This window comes from Pollicipes pollicipes, unplaced genomic scaffold, assembly GCF_011947565.3.
Source record: "Pollicipes pollicipes isolate AB1234 unplaced genomic scaffold, Ppol_2.1 Scaffold_6138;HRSCAF=7277_pilon_pilon_pilon, whole genome shotgun sequence".
NCBI classification, from domain to species: Eukaryota; Metazoa; Arthropoda; class Thecostraca; order Pollicipedomorpha; family Pollicipedidae; genus Pollicipes; species Pollicipes pollicipes.
Window position 1 is genome coordinate 2,747,940 of NW_023596818.1, and position 16,676 is coordinate 2,764,615.

The 16,676-nt window shown below is 53.3% G+C and overlaps 1 protein-coding gene across 1 annotated transcript; it reads left to right on the top strand.

Moving 5' to 3' along the window:
• Positions 1-6,517: 6,517 nt before the first annotated feature.
• On the top strand, positions 6,518-16,028 carry LOC119106059 (putative E3 ubiquitin-protein ligase RNF144A-B). The gene is made up of 6 exons (XM_037229657.1): positions 6,518-6,526; positions 8,230-8,331; positions 11,202-11,364; positions 12,962-13,290; positions 13,699-13,788; positions 14,674-16,028. The coding sequence occupies exons 1-6, from the start codon at positions 6,518-6,520 to the stop codon at positions 14,851-14,853; spliced, it is 873 nt and encodes a 290-aa protein (XP_037085552.1). The 3' UTR covers positions 14,854-16,028.
• The last annotated feature ends 648 nt before the right edge of the window (positions 16,029-16,676 follow it).

Below are 16,676 nucleotides of genomic sequence, written 5' to 3' on the forward strand. Positions count from 1 at the left end.
TACCGGGCCTACCTCCATCTAAATACAGATGTAAATTTATTTAACAAAAAAAATAAGCCGCGAAAGCGGGATAAAGGTTTTCAAAGTTTAATAATTTCTACCGCCATCGAAAAACGAACCTCCAAAGACCGAACAGGGGGAAACAGGTTGCATAACACCTACATTGCGCGCTCACAAGCATCTCATTTTGCGCCGCAACCGAAATTAGTTCGCCATAAAAGCCTATTTTATCACTTATGTCTACATGTCAGTAAATTCTGATGGTTATATCGAAAACATCTTTAATAAATTTAAAGTGGGGAAATGAGTGGCACCAGGACGTTACATACAACCATAGATTATTAATTCCTATGAAAATGTTGATACTATGGTTTTGAGTACGTGATCACATCGAATTACGTTATTTTCAAGTCAGCTGTTCATTCGTCCATGGTTCTTTGTTCCCTTACGACTATCTATCCCGCGAGTTATTTCCCGAGAAACTCTGATTTAAATATGCATCTAACCTCTAAAATTACTCCACGCAAAAAAGAGATATCATTCCATTTTTCAACTCAGGTGACCTAGTTGAAATTTAAACTTAGGTGAAGCCCTTTTTAAGCCCATGTTTGTCCAACAACTATCGACTTCCTTCACATTGTAAGCATTCAAATGTCCTTACACGCTGGCTTGTCATGTCCGTAAAAATGCCCTCACCCCTCAAGGTCGATGACAGGGAACTCCGGTTTTCGGATTTGGGATTTTAGCGCTTGTATCGTCTTCAGCTAAAAGCCAGCACAAATTATAGGATCCTGGATCTAAGTCAGGCTTCAAATGGAAATATCAGCCCGCTTATGCTACGGAACTCCATCACACCTAATAGTTTAATCGCTGGTTTAGGAATTTCAGGCGTCAATTTTTTTTAATTGAAAAACTAGATACAGATACGACGTTTTTTCTTGGAAGGTCAACCCACAGGTGAAATAGAGGGTCATTCAATGACAGCAGAACTGTGAAAATAATTGTCCTTGTAGTACCCACATAAGTTGAAAACACTTCGGGTTGGCAGGTAGAAAATGCTAAATTTTGTCACGATCCTGTCAACCGACGCCTCAAGGCCATCTGCGGAAATTCGCCGGAGCAATTGTCAACAGCGCAGAGTTGAGTACGAGAGTTGGGGACGTCAGCGGTGGGTCATTACAACAGGAGGGGAAGTAACAGTGTTAAGGCGGCTGGTATCTGGAAGGGAGCGTGACCAATGTAATTATGATGGTGCGCATTGGAGTGCCTACAGGTGCCCTGAGTAACTGATGTGTTGAGGAACGCTCATTCATCAGTCACTAACATGGTCAGGTATTGCCAGGCATTTCAAGCCAGTGTGTTTTTAATTTGTTAGTACTTTACGCCAGGACGCGTGAAATATGTGCTACAATTTACCAAGGCATCTTCATAATCAGTGTAGTAGGCACCTGATTTAGCTCATGTTACATGATGATAAATTCCATCATTATTAATGATCATCTGTATCATCCCTGTTCACTTAGGGAGTTCCCCTCAAGTTCAAGGCAAGGTATATACATTGAGCGAGGACTGCAAAAAGTACACCTTATGCCAAACACACCTTGTGAAGCAGCTTCTTGCAATCAATTTCAGCACATCTGGCCCAAAATTTGGTGCTCCTGTTGCATGGTAGCCACCAGCTCAGTGTGTGAGAGCAAAATATCCAGAAGTTATGATGCTACAAAGATAGGATCATGCAAAGATGGGGCAAAAATATTTTTTTTTTGCACTGAATGATTAGCACACTTAGGGTCATGGCTGGAGTTTGGTGCACTGAAGCCTTAAGTTTGTGGACACTGATGTTGCACAGGCATCCTGTGGGGTGATGTATTCTCGCCAGCTGGTATCAGTGGTGCGCGAGCTCCAAAAGTGCCACATTGCAAATGTGCCTGTGGTTCTTTTAGATGGGTCATTTTAACAAGTCAAGTGCAAGTACAAAACATAACATCAGTTACCAGTCCACCACATATACACCAGTCAAAAAATCAGTCATTAATACTGTTAGTCAATGATGCCTGGTGCACATGTCCATTATGTGACACAACTGTGTGGATGTATAATCTGCTAGTTTTTCAGGCCACAATGTGTACCCCCAGTTCAGCACACAAACTGCTGACACATAAGGGGACAAAGCAAGGGAGAGTATAATTGGTCTGCATCATACTTGCTGTAAAAACCTGCTGGCTGCACACCTCTTGCCCCTGTAATTTGACAGCTGGAAAGTATGTACCATCTGCTGTGTGGTGCAATCTTCTGAATTATATTTTCTAAGAAAAGGATGTTGATCTTTATTGATAAATTCAAGTGTATGTTGTGGTGTGCCTTGAGTACAAAGCTGCCAAAAATAGTGCTGAGTTGTCATTTTCTCTGACTTTCAGAAGGATCCCGAGAGAAATATGCATGAATTATTTTGTATTTTAATACTGAAATGCTAACAAAAGATGGTATTGATCACATTAACCAATGGAATTGTATTGTATTCTTAATGGAAGGAAAGGTTAATGAAAAACGTGTACCATATTCAGGTATTTCAGGGACTAAAACTTCTTTAAATATATTGCACAAACTACTGAGTTGAGTAGATTAAGTGTGCATAGACATGTCACAGGTTTAGTTAAGTATTTGTATGGAATGAGATGCATGTAGTGTGGCTTTGATTGACTGTGTGGAGGTACTTGATGTGGAACAAGTGATTTAAGAGAAGAACAAAACTTAGGAGTGGATAGTTGCTTTTGTCTACTGATTTCAACATGTTGAAAATACTTGACATTAGTGTTCTGATCATTGCATTGGCATCAATGGGCACTGCATGCCATATGTATGGCAGCACACATTTTTCAGCTGGCTGTGAATTCAAAGCCATGTGAAATCTGAGCTGTTAAAAATTATCTGTGAAAAACAGGCTTTTGATTGCGACATAAATCTTTGTATGGCTTTTCATGCTATTTTAGAACAACTGTGTGAGAAACTGTGACTAATAATTCCATGGAGTGCATGTTATGCAAAATCAAGCAGATGTGCAGGTGGTCAGGATGAGTGGAAAAAACTTGATTAACTGTACAAAATAAATTTTGTTTCACTCAGCTCTAAACATGAACTTCAAATTGGGCAACGTAGTCCATACTAGCAGATACTGTTTTTTTAATATGGCCAAGTGTAGTCTGTTGCCATCCAACTTGTGTAAGTAGGCCAACATAGTTCTGCCTATTTTCAGTAAGAAATTAAGTTAATAGTGTGACATTCGCATACCATTAGTGTTGTTTTTGCTCTTTCCACTCTGCTACTTAAGCATAAATATTTGTGGTATGTTGATGATTTGTATTACTTACAATATTTAAATGAAATGAAATAAATATAATTGCCAGCATTGTCAAATTGTGAATCACTGGAGCATTCTCCTATTAGCAGTAGTGTCATTAACATCAGTTGAGGCTGACAATCTAGGCTCCATGCATAGTGGGCTGACACATATGGCATTCCACACTTTATACAAACCTAAAGAAGATTGTTTTATTACCTGGAAATGAAAAGACAAGGATTGATGCCAGCCAGATAGCCTTTGAATTTCTGATTATCATAAGGTGAGCAAGGCTGGTGTAATTGCATGCAGATTGAATGGGTTGGGGTTACCAAAGTATCATTGAACCACATTGATCACTGAGGCTTACTCTCCTCATTGAGCTGGAACATTTCTTTTTGTTAAGAGATTTCTTTGTGTGTTGGAATAGTGCTGCAAACAATCTGCCTGTGTATTAACCCAGGTGATGCAAGTAGTCCCATGTGGTGTTTCCATGGTGGCTCTGGCATGTATTTTTCATGGAGGAAGTTGATCAAAAGAAATACAAAAATTAGAAAACTATGTAGCACACCAGATCTGTGCCAGTGGCTTAGTTGGTTAGAGAATCTGCCTTAGAATTTGTGTGTCTATGGTGGGGTGGGCTGAGTCACCAAGTGCCCATTATTTGCTGCTGACTGAGATAGCTAGGGGGCTGTGTGAAAGGCATTGTGACTTGAAAGGTTAGGATGGACTGTCCTGGCAGCACAGCACATTAAACTTCTGCCACAGAAGTCTGCCATTGACTTGGCGTTTCAGATTGGATGGTTTGGCCTGAGGTCACAATTGGATGAGGTCATGCAAGCATTGCTTGGCGTGGGCTCCGATCCAGAAATCCATCCTGTCAATAGTGTGGGGGGGGGGGGGGGATAATCGTCAAAGAAGAAAAAAATCATACTAGTGGTCTTGGCATTCTGAGCTCCTGTAAATTGCTATTTTGTAAATGTAAAATGGGCACTGCCATGACATGTTATCATGATGTATTCCAAACATTGTTTGTTGGCCACGTTATTAATGACTTCTGTTATGCTGAAAGCTAAATGATCGTCAACATAACAATGAGCAATGTCAAACAATGAATTCAGGACCTTTCTTGCTTTAAAATCATCATAATTCCTGCCTTTTTTGCCCTGGCACTGCATGGTAACTTGAGTGTGAGCAAAGTTTCTCACTGAAAATCAGATGTTATTCTAAACAAACATGAGAACAAAGCAGGTGAGATTATTTGCAAAAACTGACTGAAATAGATGTGTGCAAAGGCTGCTTCATCAGCATGCCGTTGTGTGCTGGCCCCCGCCGCCAGTGACGCCGTTGTGACGGGCCGTTGTGTGTCGCCCTGCCGTCAGGTGACGCCGTTGTGACGGTCCGTTGTGTGCCGCGCCGCCGCCAGGTGACGCCGTTGTGACGCCGTTGTGTGCCGCCCCGCCGCCAGGGGATGCCGGTTGCGGCAGTCGCTGCTGTCCTCGCTACCAGCGGCCGTGGAGCCAGTGGAGCTGGCACCCATCCTGCGATCGATGTGCGGGCCCCGTGCCGGGCGCGCTGGACTCGCGCCCCGCGCCGTCGCTCGCTGTCATCTTGCTGGCGCAAGTGCGACACGGGCCGTCACGCTCAGGGTCAGTGCGTGTGTGACGAGGGCGCCGTGGTGCGATGTGACGCTCCGGGTCAAGCGTGACCGGCCGCGAGGGCTGCAGGGCGCTGGAGGGGGTCGAGTTGTGACGTTCGGCCAGCGGCTGATGACCATCGCCCCCCCCCCCCCCGGGGAGGTCAGGACTCCGGTCCGGGTCGCGCTCTGGTCCCCGAGCGTCGCTTTGTCTCTGCGCGCGCCGTGGCTCCGTGATAGGTGCGCAACGATGTACGTCGCGCTTTCTTTTATTTTACAAATAATGCCAAATAGAAAAGATGCTACAGGGTGTGGTGGTAGTTTGTCATACTGATGGTTATTGTGACACAGTTGTTTACCTGTTTGTCAGTGTCAGTGACATAGCTATGACGCAGTTGTTGGTATCAGTAGCGTGGCTGCGACGCGGTCGGTTGGTGTCAGCGACGCAGCTGTGATGTGGTCGGTTGGTGTCAGTGACCTAACAGACATGGGTGGTTGGTGTCAGTGACGTAACAGACGTGGTCGGTTGGTGTCAGTGACGTAGCTGTGATGTGGTCGGTTGGTGTCAGTGACGTAACAGACGTGTGCAGTTGGTGTCAGTGACGTAGCTATGATGTGGTCGGTTGGTGTCAGTGACGTAACTGTGACGTAGCCGGTTGGTGTCAGTGACGCAGCTGTGGTGCGGTCGGTTAGTGTCAGTGACGCAGATATGACGCAGTCGCTTGGTGTCAGTGACGTAACTGTGACGTGGTCGGTTGGTGTCAGTGATCCGGCTGTGACGCTACATGACACTGACATGCTCTGACACTGCCGATCAGTCTTCGCTGCCGACACTGACACTGACACTGCTGATCAGTGCTCACTGCCGACAGTGACACTACCGATCAGTGACACGGTGGGACAATGTACTCGGTGGCAGGCGACAGCTCACGTTTCCACCTGCATAGCTCCGTGATTGTGATGGTGATGGTGGCGATACGCGCCGGTGGCGGTCACGCCGTCTTGGGCTCGGGCCAAAGGTGATTGCGCAAGATGATGCTCGTTGCGTCATTCGTTCAGCTTTGTTACCTGCGTTGTAATTGAGCATATCCTTTGTTTCTTGAGCACCAGAGCTTGGCGTGAGACCTTGAACCTGCCGTCCAATCAGTTATTTATTTGATTTCTAGGTATCAGCGTACGGCCCCAGCAACAGACGGTGTCGCTTCGCAAAACACTTATGCTGACGGTACAGGGTAATGAAATATACAAATAACAAAACTGAATGAACATGATAGCGGTTGGGTGCTGTTAACGTGATATATTCAAAGGCGGGACCGGGCGCCCCAGAACTGGCATCGAAAATCTGAGGCTCGTGTAACGTTCAAACCAGTTTGGTTGAGTTGTCAAAGTCTTGCAGTCTCTGGTGACGCGATGGAAAACAGTCGACAACACTGTAAACAACACACGCGTTAACACGGCAATCCGGATCAGTCGGGACGCTGCCAAGGATATGGCAGCACTGATCTTCGAACCACATACGGGATATTGAAACGACACGGGATAGGATGTGGCGGGTCAGTAACATGGAGCGTGAGGCCAGTGGTGTGATCCGAATCTGAGTACTGCGCCTGACCAGGCCCGCAGTGAATGGGAGTCGGGGGTCGAATCTTGGCCGGGGTGATCGTCCAGGGTTAAATATTGACCTGCTGGAAATAGCTCGAAAGCATTGTTTGAAGAAGTCCCGTGGCGATGAGATTGGCAAGCTTACGCGTTGCGCATGATCGTTTCTGGGTTAAATTTACGGCCCGCTGCAAACTATTGGAAAAGTTACATGAAGAGGCCAGATGCTGGCAATGTGGCTTTGGGTCCAAGGACACCCAATTCACCGGTTCCTTGGACGTGCCTTTCTTTACTATATATGTATATATATATATATATATAATATATATATATATATATATATATATATGTATATGTATACTTAATACGGACGATGCTTTTTGCCTAGTGAATAATTTGCACTTAGTTTATTGCCACATGAATGCCCGTCTGACGGGCTGTGTAACCAGACGATCATGCAGAGCCATGCGGCAACGTCAGTCCGTCAGCGGGGGATGTAACTTCGCGGACAGTTTTGGCATCACTGGCGGGCAGAGGACAGCCGGGCCGCGCGGGAGGCAGGCGGGTCATGTGGAGGGCAGCCGGGTTATCCGGGAGGCAGCCGGCACACGCTGTCACGCGCACGGCAGCAGGTCAGGATTAAGTCGTTAGTAGACAGAGAAAAGAGAAGGGGGGACCGAAGGGATCCCTCCAGAACACCGGACACCGTCGATTTCCACTGGAAGTCTTTTTTCACAGCAGCCCTCTGTAGCCTGGCAGACAGATGCAAGACAAGCCAGTTCAGTGAGGAGTCTCAGTAATGGAAACATTGCAGTTCACGAGTGGCGATGGGCCGTCATGCCAAATGGCAGCGAATGACGAAGCAAACTGAATGCTGACGATAAGCACACCGAAAACTGTCGAATGGTCACTGTAGACGGGATCAGTACAGATCGGAACGACTTGGCTCCCGTTGTGAGAGCGTGTGGTGAGCATGCGTGCAGGCGTAGAATATTTGTCCCGGAAACGCGGGATCTGAACAGCGGCGACGGCCCTCTCTGTAAGGCTCCGGTTGTGAAGAAGGGGCGTCTCTGCTGGGATCCGACCCCGCAGTGTCCACTGTCTTACACAGGGGCGCAACGCGCCCTGGAGCGGCTGGCAGCCGGCCTCCCGGTATCCCCGCTGTGCCGCGCGCTGGCGTCCGGCCGGACGGGCGGACGGACGGCCGCTCATCCAGACGTCCCCGAAGGCTATCGCGTCACCCCCGGCGACAGCTCCCCCCCCCCCCCCTCCGCCCACGGGCGACGCCGGGGTCGTGCACGGGCGCCAGTCCGACGCGCCGTGCGACCGCCCTCGACCGGCATGCAGAGTGACTACCCCAGGGTGTCGGAAAAAGCATGCAGAAATAGAGAAATGGGACTAACAACCCTTTCCGCCCCCCCCCCCCCCCAATTCCGGAGTTTTAAAACCGTCTTTGTCTCCGTCTCCCGTGCAGGAACGCCGAGACAGCGGCGCGCCGGGACGCCTACTGCGCTCTCTGGCGCCGTCGCGCGCCTCGCTGGCGCCGGCCGTCACCGTGTGTCGGCCGTCACTGCGGCACGCCGTGACGCTCAGCAGCCTGGAGCAGGCGCGCCAGCGGCCCAGCTGCAGCCGCTGCGGCAGCCGGCGCGCGCTGCAGCTGCCGCCGGCGCGGCTGGCCACCTGTCGCGTCTGCCTGGCCGAGGTGCCGGCCGCCGAGCTGCTGCGCCTGCGGGCCTGTGGCTGCCGCTTCTGCCGCGAGGTGAGGCGTGGCGGCGGGTGGGGAGCCGAGAGGGAGCTGGCGGTGCGCGCAGGGCGGAGAGCCGAAAGGGGGAGCTGGCGGCGCGCGCAGGGCGGAGAGCCGAGAGGGGAGCTGGCGGTGTGCGCAGGGCGGGGAGCCGAGAGGGAACTGGCGGTGCGCGCGGAACGGCGAGTCGAAACGGAGGCTGGCGGCGCGTGCGGGACGGGGAGCCGAGAGGGGGAGCTGGTGGTGCGTGCGGGACGGGGAGCCGGGAGGGGGAGCTGGTGGTGCGCGCGGGGCGGGGAGTCGAGAGAGGGAGCTGGCGGTGCGCGCGGGACGGGGAGCCGAGAGGGGGGTTAGCGGTGCGCGCGGGATGGGGGGGCTGAGAGGGGGAACTGGCGGTGCGCGCGGGACGGGGGTGGGTGGTCGGGGAGGGATGAGGTGGCGAGAATAACCAGGCGGAGTGGTGACGGAGAGACAAGGTGGATGGGCGGGGGTGGGCTGACAGTGTGGATTTGGGCGGAGAACGAGGCAGCTTAGAGGAACGGCTGGTTGGCTTTGGAGGGGACGGGCTAGATATTTGCGGAGTGATGACACAAACACTGGAAGGTACAAGGTCGCCGTATGTCTGTAGAGAGGTGGGCCCCGTATGCTTCTGGTGGAGCCAGCTGAGAACGCATGGAAAGACGGACCCCGTATGCTTCTGGTGAAGCCAGCTGAGTACGCATGGAGAGACGGACCCCGTATGCTTCTGGTGAAGCCAGCTGAGTGCGCATGGAGGGACGAGGTCTGGGTGTTCGCAGCCGAAGAAGGTGCTCGGTGCGCGCAGAGGGGTAGAGGCTGAGTGCGCGTGCGAATACGGGAGGGGCTTGCTTCGGATCGAACGCACGGAATGTTTGCCCCGGCAGCGAGCGCGCGTCGCGTTAACGGGTCAGAGGGAAGAAGCCCCGAGACGCGATGGGGTGGTTCACTGGCGTGTAAAGGGAGCGCTGCTGCCCAGCTCAGCTGCGGTCAGTTGTGCAGCGTCTGCACTGGGCACTGATAACAGATACCACCGTGCAAGCCCCGGCCTTGTCCGTTTTTGTGGTGAGGCGGTCTGGGGCTCTTGTCGTGTTGTCTGGTGACGTGTTGGTTTGACTTTGGCCTGTGCTTGTTGCTGCGGCTCATAAACGTGTTCTGAATAGTTGTTTTGTGGATGGATTTGATTCGTTTCATTTCGTTTTCACGTACATACCATTTAGTTCTTTGCCGCAGCTCGACGCCCCCCCCCCCCCCCCCATTTGCCTGGCTGTGCTGTTATATAATTCACGTCGCTTTCTGGCTCGTCCTGGTATTCCAATGCGACGTATGTGGTCCTGGCATTTCAATACCATCTATAATTGCTTTCATTTCGGCCAGATGCGCTAGCGCATGGTTGATGGCTTTGTGCCAACTTAGCGTTATGATTCTTAGCACGCGCTCTCGGTTGGTGGTCCATTTGCCCGGTTCCCCTGCACCCCGCGGGTTTTTCCAGAATAACTTCTGAACGACGCAGGGTAGCCGTGCCAAATTCGGTATAGCTGTGGGGGATTTCATAGCTGATTGTTTCGTATGTATCAAGTTACCCTGTAGGTACCCTGTACCCTGCTGTACCCTGTACCCCGTACCCTGCTGTACCCTGTACCCCGTACCCTGCTGATCTAAGGCAGGACAAGGTAACACCATGGCTGTCGGCGAAGGCGACTCCTAGCAAAGCATCCAGTCTGATGCGACAACGGAGCGTTAGACGAAGCCATGCATCTTTGCGGTGGTTTTCTTAGACCAGTAGACAGCAGAAGTTATGAGAAGTACTGATTCCATTGGCCTTAGGTCAGGTGTGAAGTCTAGATCGATGTCAAAACCAAGCCGCTTTTTTACTGGGGAAGTAAAAGGATGGGGTAGTTTTGACACTCATTCAAATTTCTTGACCGCAGGACGTCAACAGGCATCTTATTTAGACTAACTGAAGGTCAGAGGTGATGACTGTCTTAAAACGGTTCGACCAATCCTTTGTTTTACGAGCATACCGACTAGTATAGACCGTGACGCATGATTGATTCAAATTTTGAAATAATATGGAGGGTTTTGGTAATATTGTTCTTTTGAATGTTAAGTAAGTTCACTGAGCTCAAACCTACATCAGTGACCTCTTGCTCAGAAGAGATGCCGACTTTGTTTGACGTTATTTAACCCGAAGGCCTACCTACCGTATGAATCTAGTGTCTCTAGCTTCCTTAGCTTTTTAGCTTTCAGGGGCCAAATTGTCCGCCATCCGATCGCGCCGCATTCAACCGGCCACCCTGGCGCGTGTTAAGACTGATGGAACTGTCCCCGTGGTGGGACTAATAGGACTAATAGGACTGTCCTGTGTGTGCGACAGCCTGAGGGTAACAGGCTTGAACGGGCTGCCAGGGCTGTTTGCCATCTCCCCAGTCCCGCAACAAGTAGCGTGAGGAGGCCTGATGGCTAAAGGTGGCCGCAAAGGCCCTGTTGCGTACCGCACGCCAGGCGGCAGGGACGCCATGGCCGGCGCAGCCCGGGAAAGGCTGCGGCCCTCAGCCTCACGGCAACTTTGAAAGTTGTCAGTGAGAGCCCTGACCTACCTCCCGAGGCCGACCTACAGAGTCCTGTGTGATCTGGCGACGGTCACCACGGAGCCGTCGCTGACCCCTCGTCCCGTGCGGCAGTGCATGGCGTCGGACGTAGCGGTGTGCGTGGAGAACGGCGAGCCGTCGGTGGCGTGTCTGGAGCCGTCGCTGACCCCCTCCCTCGTGCGGCAGTGCATGGCGACGTACGTAGCGGTGTGCGTGGAGAACGGCGAGCCGTCGGTGGCGTGTCTGGAGCCGTCGCTGACCCCCTCCCTCGTGCGGCAGTGCATGGCGACGTACGTAGCGGTGTGCGTGGAGAACGGCGAGCCGACGGTGGCGTGTCCGGAGCCGCGCTGTCCGGCCGACGGCCGGCTCAGCGCCGACGAGGTGCGCCAGCTCAGCGACGGCCACACCTACCGACGCTACCTGCGGCTCGCCTACATTCACGGTAGGCGGCGACCGGCGGGCTCCGGTGGCCGGCCGCTGGCGGCGCCGCTGCCGCTTTGGCTGCCGCTGGCGGCGCCGCTGCCGCTGCCGATGGAGGGTCTGCCGGCGCGCCGGACGACTGTCACATGCTGGTCAGATGGGCTGGGATCAAACGCAGTATGTGTACCACAGTCAAGCCGGAGATTTTGGTAACAAAAGGTCCGTGGGCAGTTTTGTTTCCGACTTCAAACGAACCTTAGCTGGAGGTATCAGAATCCTACATGGTTGCGTTGGAAAGAGAGTGGTATGTTTTCAGGAGACCGAAAGCTTCGTCCAGCCGCGATAGGAGGCAGGAAGCTGCGGGGTTCGCGCCGTCGTCTGCGGTCACCGTTAGGGCCTGTTGACGCTAGGTCCCGTTGTCTCTCGTTGTGGCAATAATCCCGCGCGCGAGCTGGTCAGATTTAAGTATCACTGTAGGAATTGCCGTCCTGTTTACTTCGAGTTTGCGTGAGGCTCTTGTGTCGAAGGAAAATAGGTTGTACGACCACTGTTACAGGGAGTGTCCCACCTATGAGGCATATTTCAAAAGCATGTGCAAGTGAAACCTTAGGACTATTTAAGACTAATGGTAGCACTGGGAAGTGCCGCTGCAGTGCCGTCAAGACATAATAAGGCCATCAATTTCAATAATTGTCTTGTCCAAATTAAACTGTCGACGCTTTGCGGCAGCACTACTCTTCTTCCCTGCAGTCGCACTGTCGTCATGACAACCACCGTGCGCATCTCTGCTGGTGCGACCTGTTGCTGGGAGATTGGTTGGTTGAAGTTTTAATCAGTGCGTCACATGGATCATGTGATACTTCCTTTCTCAAAGCCAAAGCGCGCCCCCAAGAGAGCCGCTGTGGTTAACGATATATAGGAGAAATCGAAGCCATAATATAACGTTTCGTTGAATTCGCGAGTAATAACATTATGATCGCATATGTTTTTGTCTAAGCAGAGTGTTTTAAGCTTTCGTAGCATTTATTATGCAAACATTTCGGCAGTTAAGTATGTTGCAAACATTACAGAACACACGTTGAAAAAGTGAGGTAAATAAAAGGCATTACTTTCATAATGGTGAGCAGAGAAATGAGATTCCCCAGCAGGGCCGGCTGCTCCAAATTGAAATCGTGAGCTAGTTAGAAGGATTTCGAGAAAACTGATATTACTGATAAAATTGCAGGCATCTGGTGTAACCATAAATGAAAAGTGCAATAAGGTGATATACCCTCATTAAAAGCAGTGATTCTGTTATGCAAGCTGATATACATATAGTGTGTGTTTGGTGAAGTCCATACAGGGACTGCTCATTTAGATACAGCTATGGTTTATGGATGATGCGAAATATGTCGTCAAACGCCAAATAACGTCAGCCCATCTTGAAATATGTCTGATGGTTACTTGATTTCCATAGTGATCTGTTTGTTGATCGGTGGTTGACGAATGTCTATGAAGAGCAAAAGTAAATGCTCAAGCAGGTAGCGTACTGTGTGTAGTTCCGTGCATTTCTAAAAATCCCCCGACGGCTGGTGTGCGCGGCGCTGTAACCTGTCGCCCCCCTCCCCCGCCCTCGGCAGAGGTGGAGCGTGACCCGAGCCGCACGTGGTGCCCGCGGCCCGGCTGCGACACGGCCTGCTCGCTTCCGGCCGGCGGGCGGCCGTTCACTTGCGGCGGCTGCGGCGGCTCGTTCTGCGCCGTGTGCCGACGGCCGCGCGCCGAGCTCGACACGGAGCTGCACGAGTGCCGGCCGGAGCGTTGGTTGCTGGGCGGCAGCCAGCAGCTGGGCGCCGCCGTCAAACAGTGCCCGCACTGCGCCGTGCCCATCGAGCGCGAGGACGGCTGCGCGCAGATGATGTGCCGCCGCTGCCGGCATGTGTTCTGCTGGTACTGCCTGTCGTCGCTCGATGTGAGTCGGCTGCGGGCGGCGGCCGGGGAGCGGCGCGGCGCGAGGGCGTGTTCGAATCTCGGCGGTGGCGGGAATGTTTCGCCTGCGCTGGCATTTGGCACGCCCTGTAGGCCGTGACATATCGGGGCCACGACTAAGTCCGCTCGTGCATTTCAAAGGAACTTTTCCCACTTGACTGGGCATTTACTTTGGAGTATCCTGGCCACTATTGTGACGATTTGAGGCACTCAATCGCTGTACGCAATATTTTCGCTGATTGCTGTAAGCAATATTTCCCAGTTCCCTCCGCGGGTCACCGACCTCCCACAAGTCGTTACGCCTCGAACTGTGCGCCGTCACAGGCCGTGTGACGTGCCGGTTCGTGTTGTGAGTGTGTCGCGGTCGTGACCGTGCGCCCCGCTCCGACAGGGTGACCTGTTCCTGCGCCACTACGACCGGGGACCTTGCCGCCACCTGTTGGGACACTCGCGCGGCTCGCTCGTCTGGCACAGAGTCCAGGTGCGGCGCCGAACGGGCCTGGCCGCCGTATGGCGCCAGCCGCCGGTGAAATGGTGGCAAATTCACCCGGGAAATGTTTAAGAGAAGTAGCTTACTGCACTCGGGACCATCATCAGCATTACCAAAAAAAAACAAAAAAAAAACACGTCAATGCTTGTGTTTTACGATGGAGGTACCTTGCGGCAAACATTCCTCTGGTATTTACTGTGGACTGGTGCGATCGTTGGCCTGCTCTGACCTCAGAAACAGTGTAATCTTTCTGAAATTTAAAAACGCATCGGAAATGTACAAATGTACGCCAGGTGCTTACAATGCAGCATGCACAAAAACGTCATTAATTCTGCATTAAATGTGAAATGCGAAGCGAGACCGGTGTAGATAACATTTCCGCATACCGTGCCTGGGCCAGCAGTGACGCTGACCTTCCATCTCGTCTGAGCTAGCAGTGACACTGACCATACATCTTGTCCGAGCCAGCAGTGACACTGACCGTCCGTCTCCTCTGAGCTGGTCGTGGCACTGACCGTCCATTTTGTCTGGGCTAGCCGTGGCACTGACCGTCCGTCCTGGCTGAATTAGCAGTGACACTGACCGTCCGCCTTGGCTGAGCTAGCCGTGGCACCGACCGTCCGTCTTGTCTGAGCCAGCAGTGACACTGATCGTCCGTCTTGGCTGAGCTAACCGTGGCACTGACCGTCCGTCTTGGCTGAGCTAGCCGTGGCACTGACCGTCCGTCTTGTCTGAGCCAGCAGTGACACTGACCGTCCGTCTTGTCTGAGCCAGCAGTGGCACTGATGACCGTCTTGTCTGAGCTAGCCGTGTCATGTACCGACCACGCGCCGTGTCTGAGCCAGCCCCGGTCGTGACCGCCGGTCCCGTTTTCAGCTGGTGGGTGCGCTGGTCGGCGTGGGCCTGGTGTTCGTGGTGGCGGCGCCCGTGCTCATCCTGTTCGCGCCCGTCTTCATGTGCACCAGCTGCCAGTGCGACCCGGCGCAGGCGGCGCCGGCCGACCCGGAGAGCTCCAGTCGCCTGGCGCCGCTCGAGGAGGACACCCCGCCGGACTGAGCCGCTCGCCGATCCCCCCCCCCCCTCCCTCCGCTCCTCTGAGGGCACGGGGAGCGGCCACTTGGCGACGCTTTCCATGCTTGGCGCCTCGCCTGCCCGGCGTCTCGCTTGTGTGGCGCCTCGCTAGCCTGGCGCCTTGCTTACCTAACGCCCTGCTTGTGTGGCGCCTGCCTTGCCTGGCGCCTCGCTTATCTAACGCCGCCTTGCTTGTGTGGCGCCTGGCTTGCCTGGCGTCTCACTTGGCTGACGCCTTGCTAGCCTGACGCGGAGTGGGTGACTGTTGGCTACTGTCGCCGTGCTTAAGTCGAGGATGCGGGCATAAGCTTTACCCGACGGTGGGATGGGTGGGGTGGGAAGGAGTTATGGTGGCCTCCAGGCCCCGCTTCATAATGAGTTGGGGTTTGCTTCGCGCTAAGTATGTGGTAGTTTTAGTGACCAGCTCATGTTTCTTTCTGCAGGGTTAACATCCGTCCTCAATACGCTGTCTTGGTTTTAGGTGATTATCTGTTGACGTACGGTTCCTTGTATCGGGTGTTACTGCCGAGGCTCTCCTGAGTCCTAACTGGGCGAGATCAGTTGTGCTGCTTTAGCGTGTACCATATGTTGATGTCACTGATCATCCCACAGTCCACCATGTCAATCAGATATGAGGGCGCGCTGTCGGACCAGACGGGCTGTCTCGGTCCCCTCTTTCCATCCATCTGTAGATACACAGCTGCTGTGATCCACTTTTGGTGCGATAAGTTGCGCAGTTGTAGCGCCGGGGTTCGTACCTTGCGGAGGTTGCGTATTGCCGTGTCTATGTAGTGTACTAGGCAAACGCACGACGCCTTTCACGCGTTACCCTGTGAGGGGCTGTCGGAGGCGGCCTGCTCCGGTGCTGCCCCGGGGAGCGGCTTGGCTTTGGCCACTCCTGGCTCGTCGCTGGGGGCGTGATGGGCGCCTGCTGCTGCTAAGCGCTCCGCTGGCTGGCTGTCGCCGTCGCCCGCCGGCCCGCCGGCCCGCCGGCTGTCGTGTCGGGGGGCTTCTCGGTGCCGGAGAGCGGCCCGTGCCTGCCGGCCCCGCCGCCGGTCCGCTGGACATGGCGGGCCGTCCGATGCGCGCCAGGGCGGGCTCGGGAGAGGAGAGCGCGCTCGCGCACACGGCGGGTCCGCCGGGCGTGACAGCCGTCTGATGCGCGCCAGGGCGGGCTCGGGAGAGGAGAGCGCGCTCGCGCACATGGCGGGTCCGCCGTCAGCGACGGAGGGCCTTCGTCGGCTCGAGCGCTGCCAGTGAGCGCCGCGTCTACTGTTTGGGAGTGACACTGCGGCACATGCGAGCACGGGCATCGGTAAGAAAATGTCCAAATGTGGTTACTTTGGCGATTGTGCTCACAACCATGCTCTGGCGCTTCCCGCGAACCGCCGCCTTTGACGGTGGTCTCCAACCGTGGGTCCTGGATCACAGGGTGCTGGACCCCCCCCCCCCACGCTGTCGCCCATCGCCCTCGAAGTTCGCGAGCACCGAGCCCACGTCCCACGGATCCAACATTGCACTCGCAGTCTCGCCGCCGGATGTAGTGGATCCTGAAATCACGGCATCTGGATTCTTGGTCGGGGGGTTGAAGGTCTCTCCGGATTCAAGATCCGTTCTGGCATTTTGTAAAATATCTTTGGTGCCCTGGATTGATTCTGCTGGAGGATCCTTCCGAATCTGAGATCGTTGTCCCAGCTTTACGGAAGAACCTTCCTGGACCATGGGTCCGTTTTGTTTTGTCAGACATTTTTAAGTAACTATCACGTCAGACGGTTTTTGTATAAGCCTCCATGGTGTGTCGAGTCTGG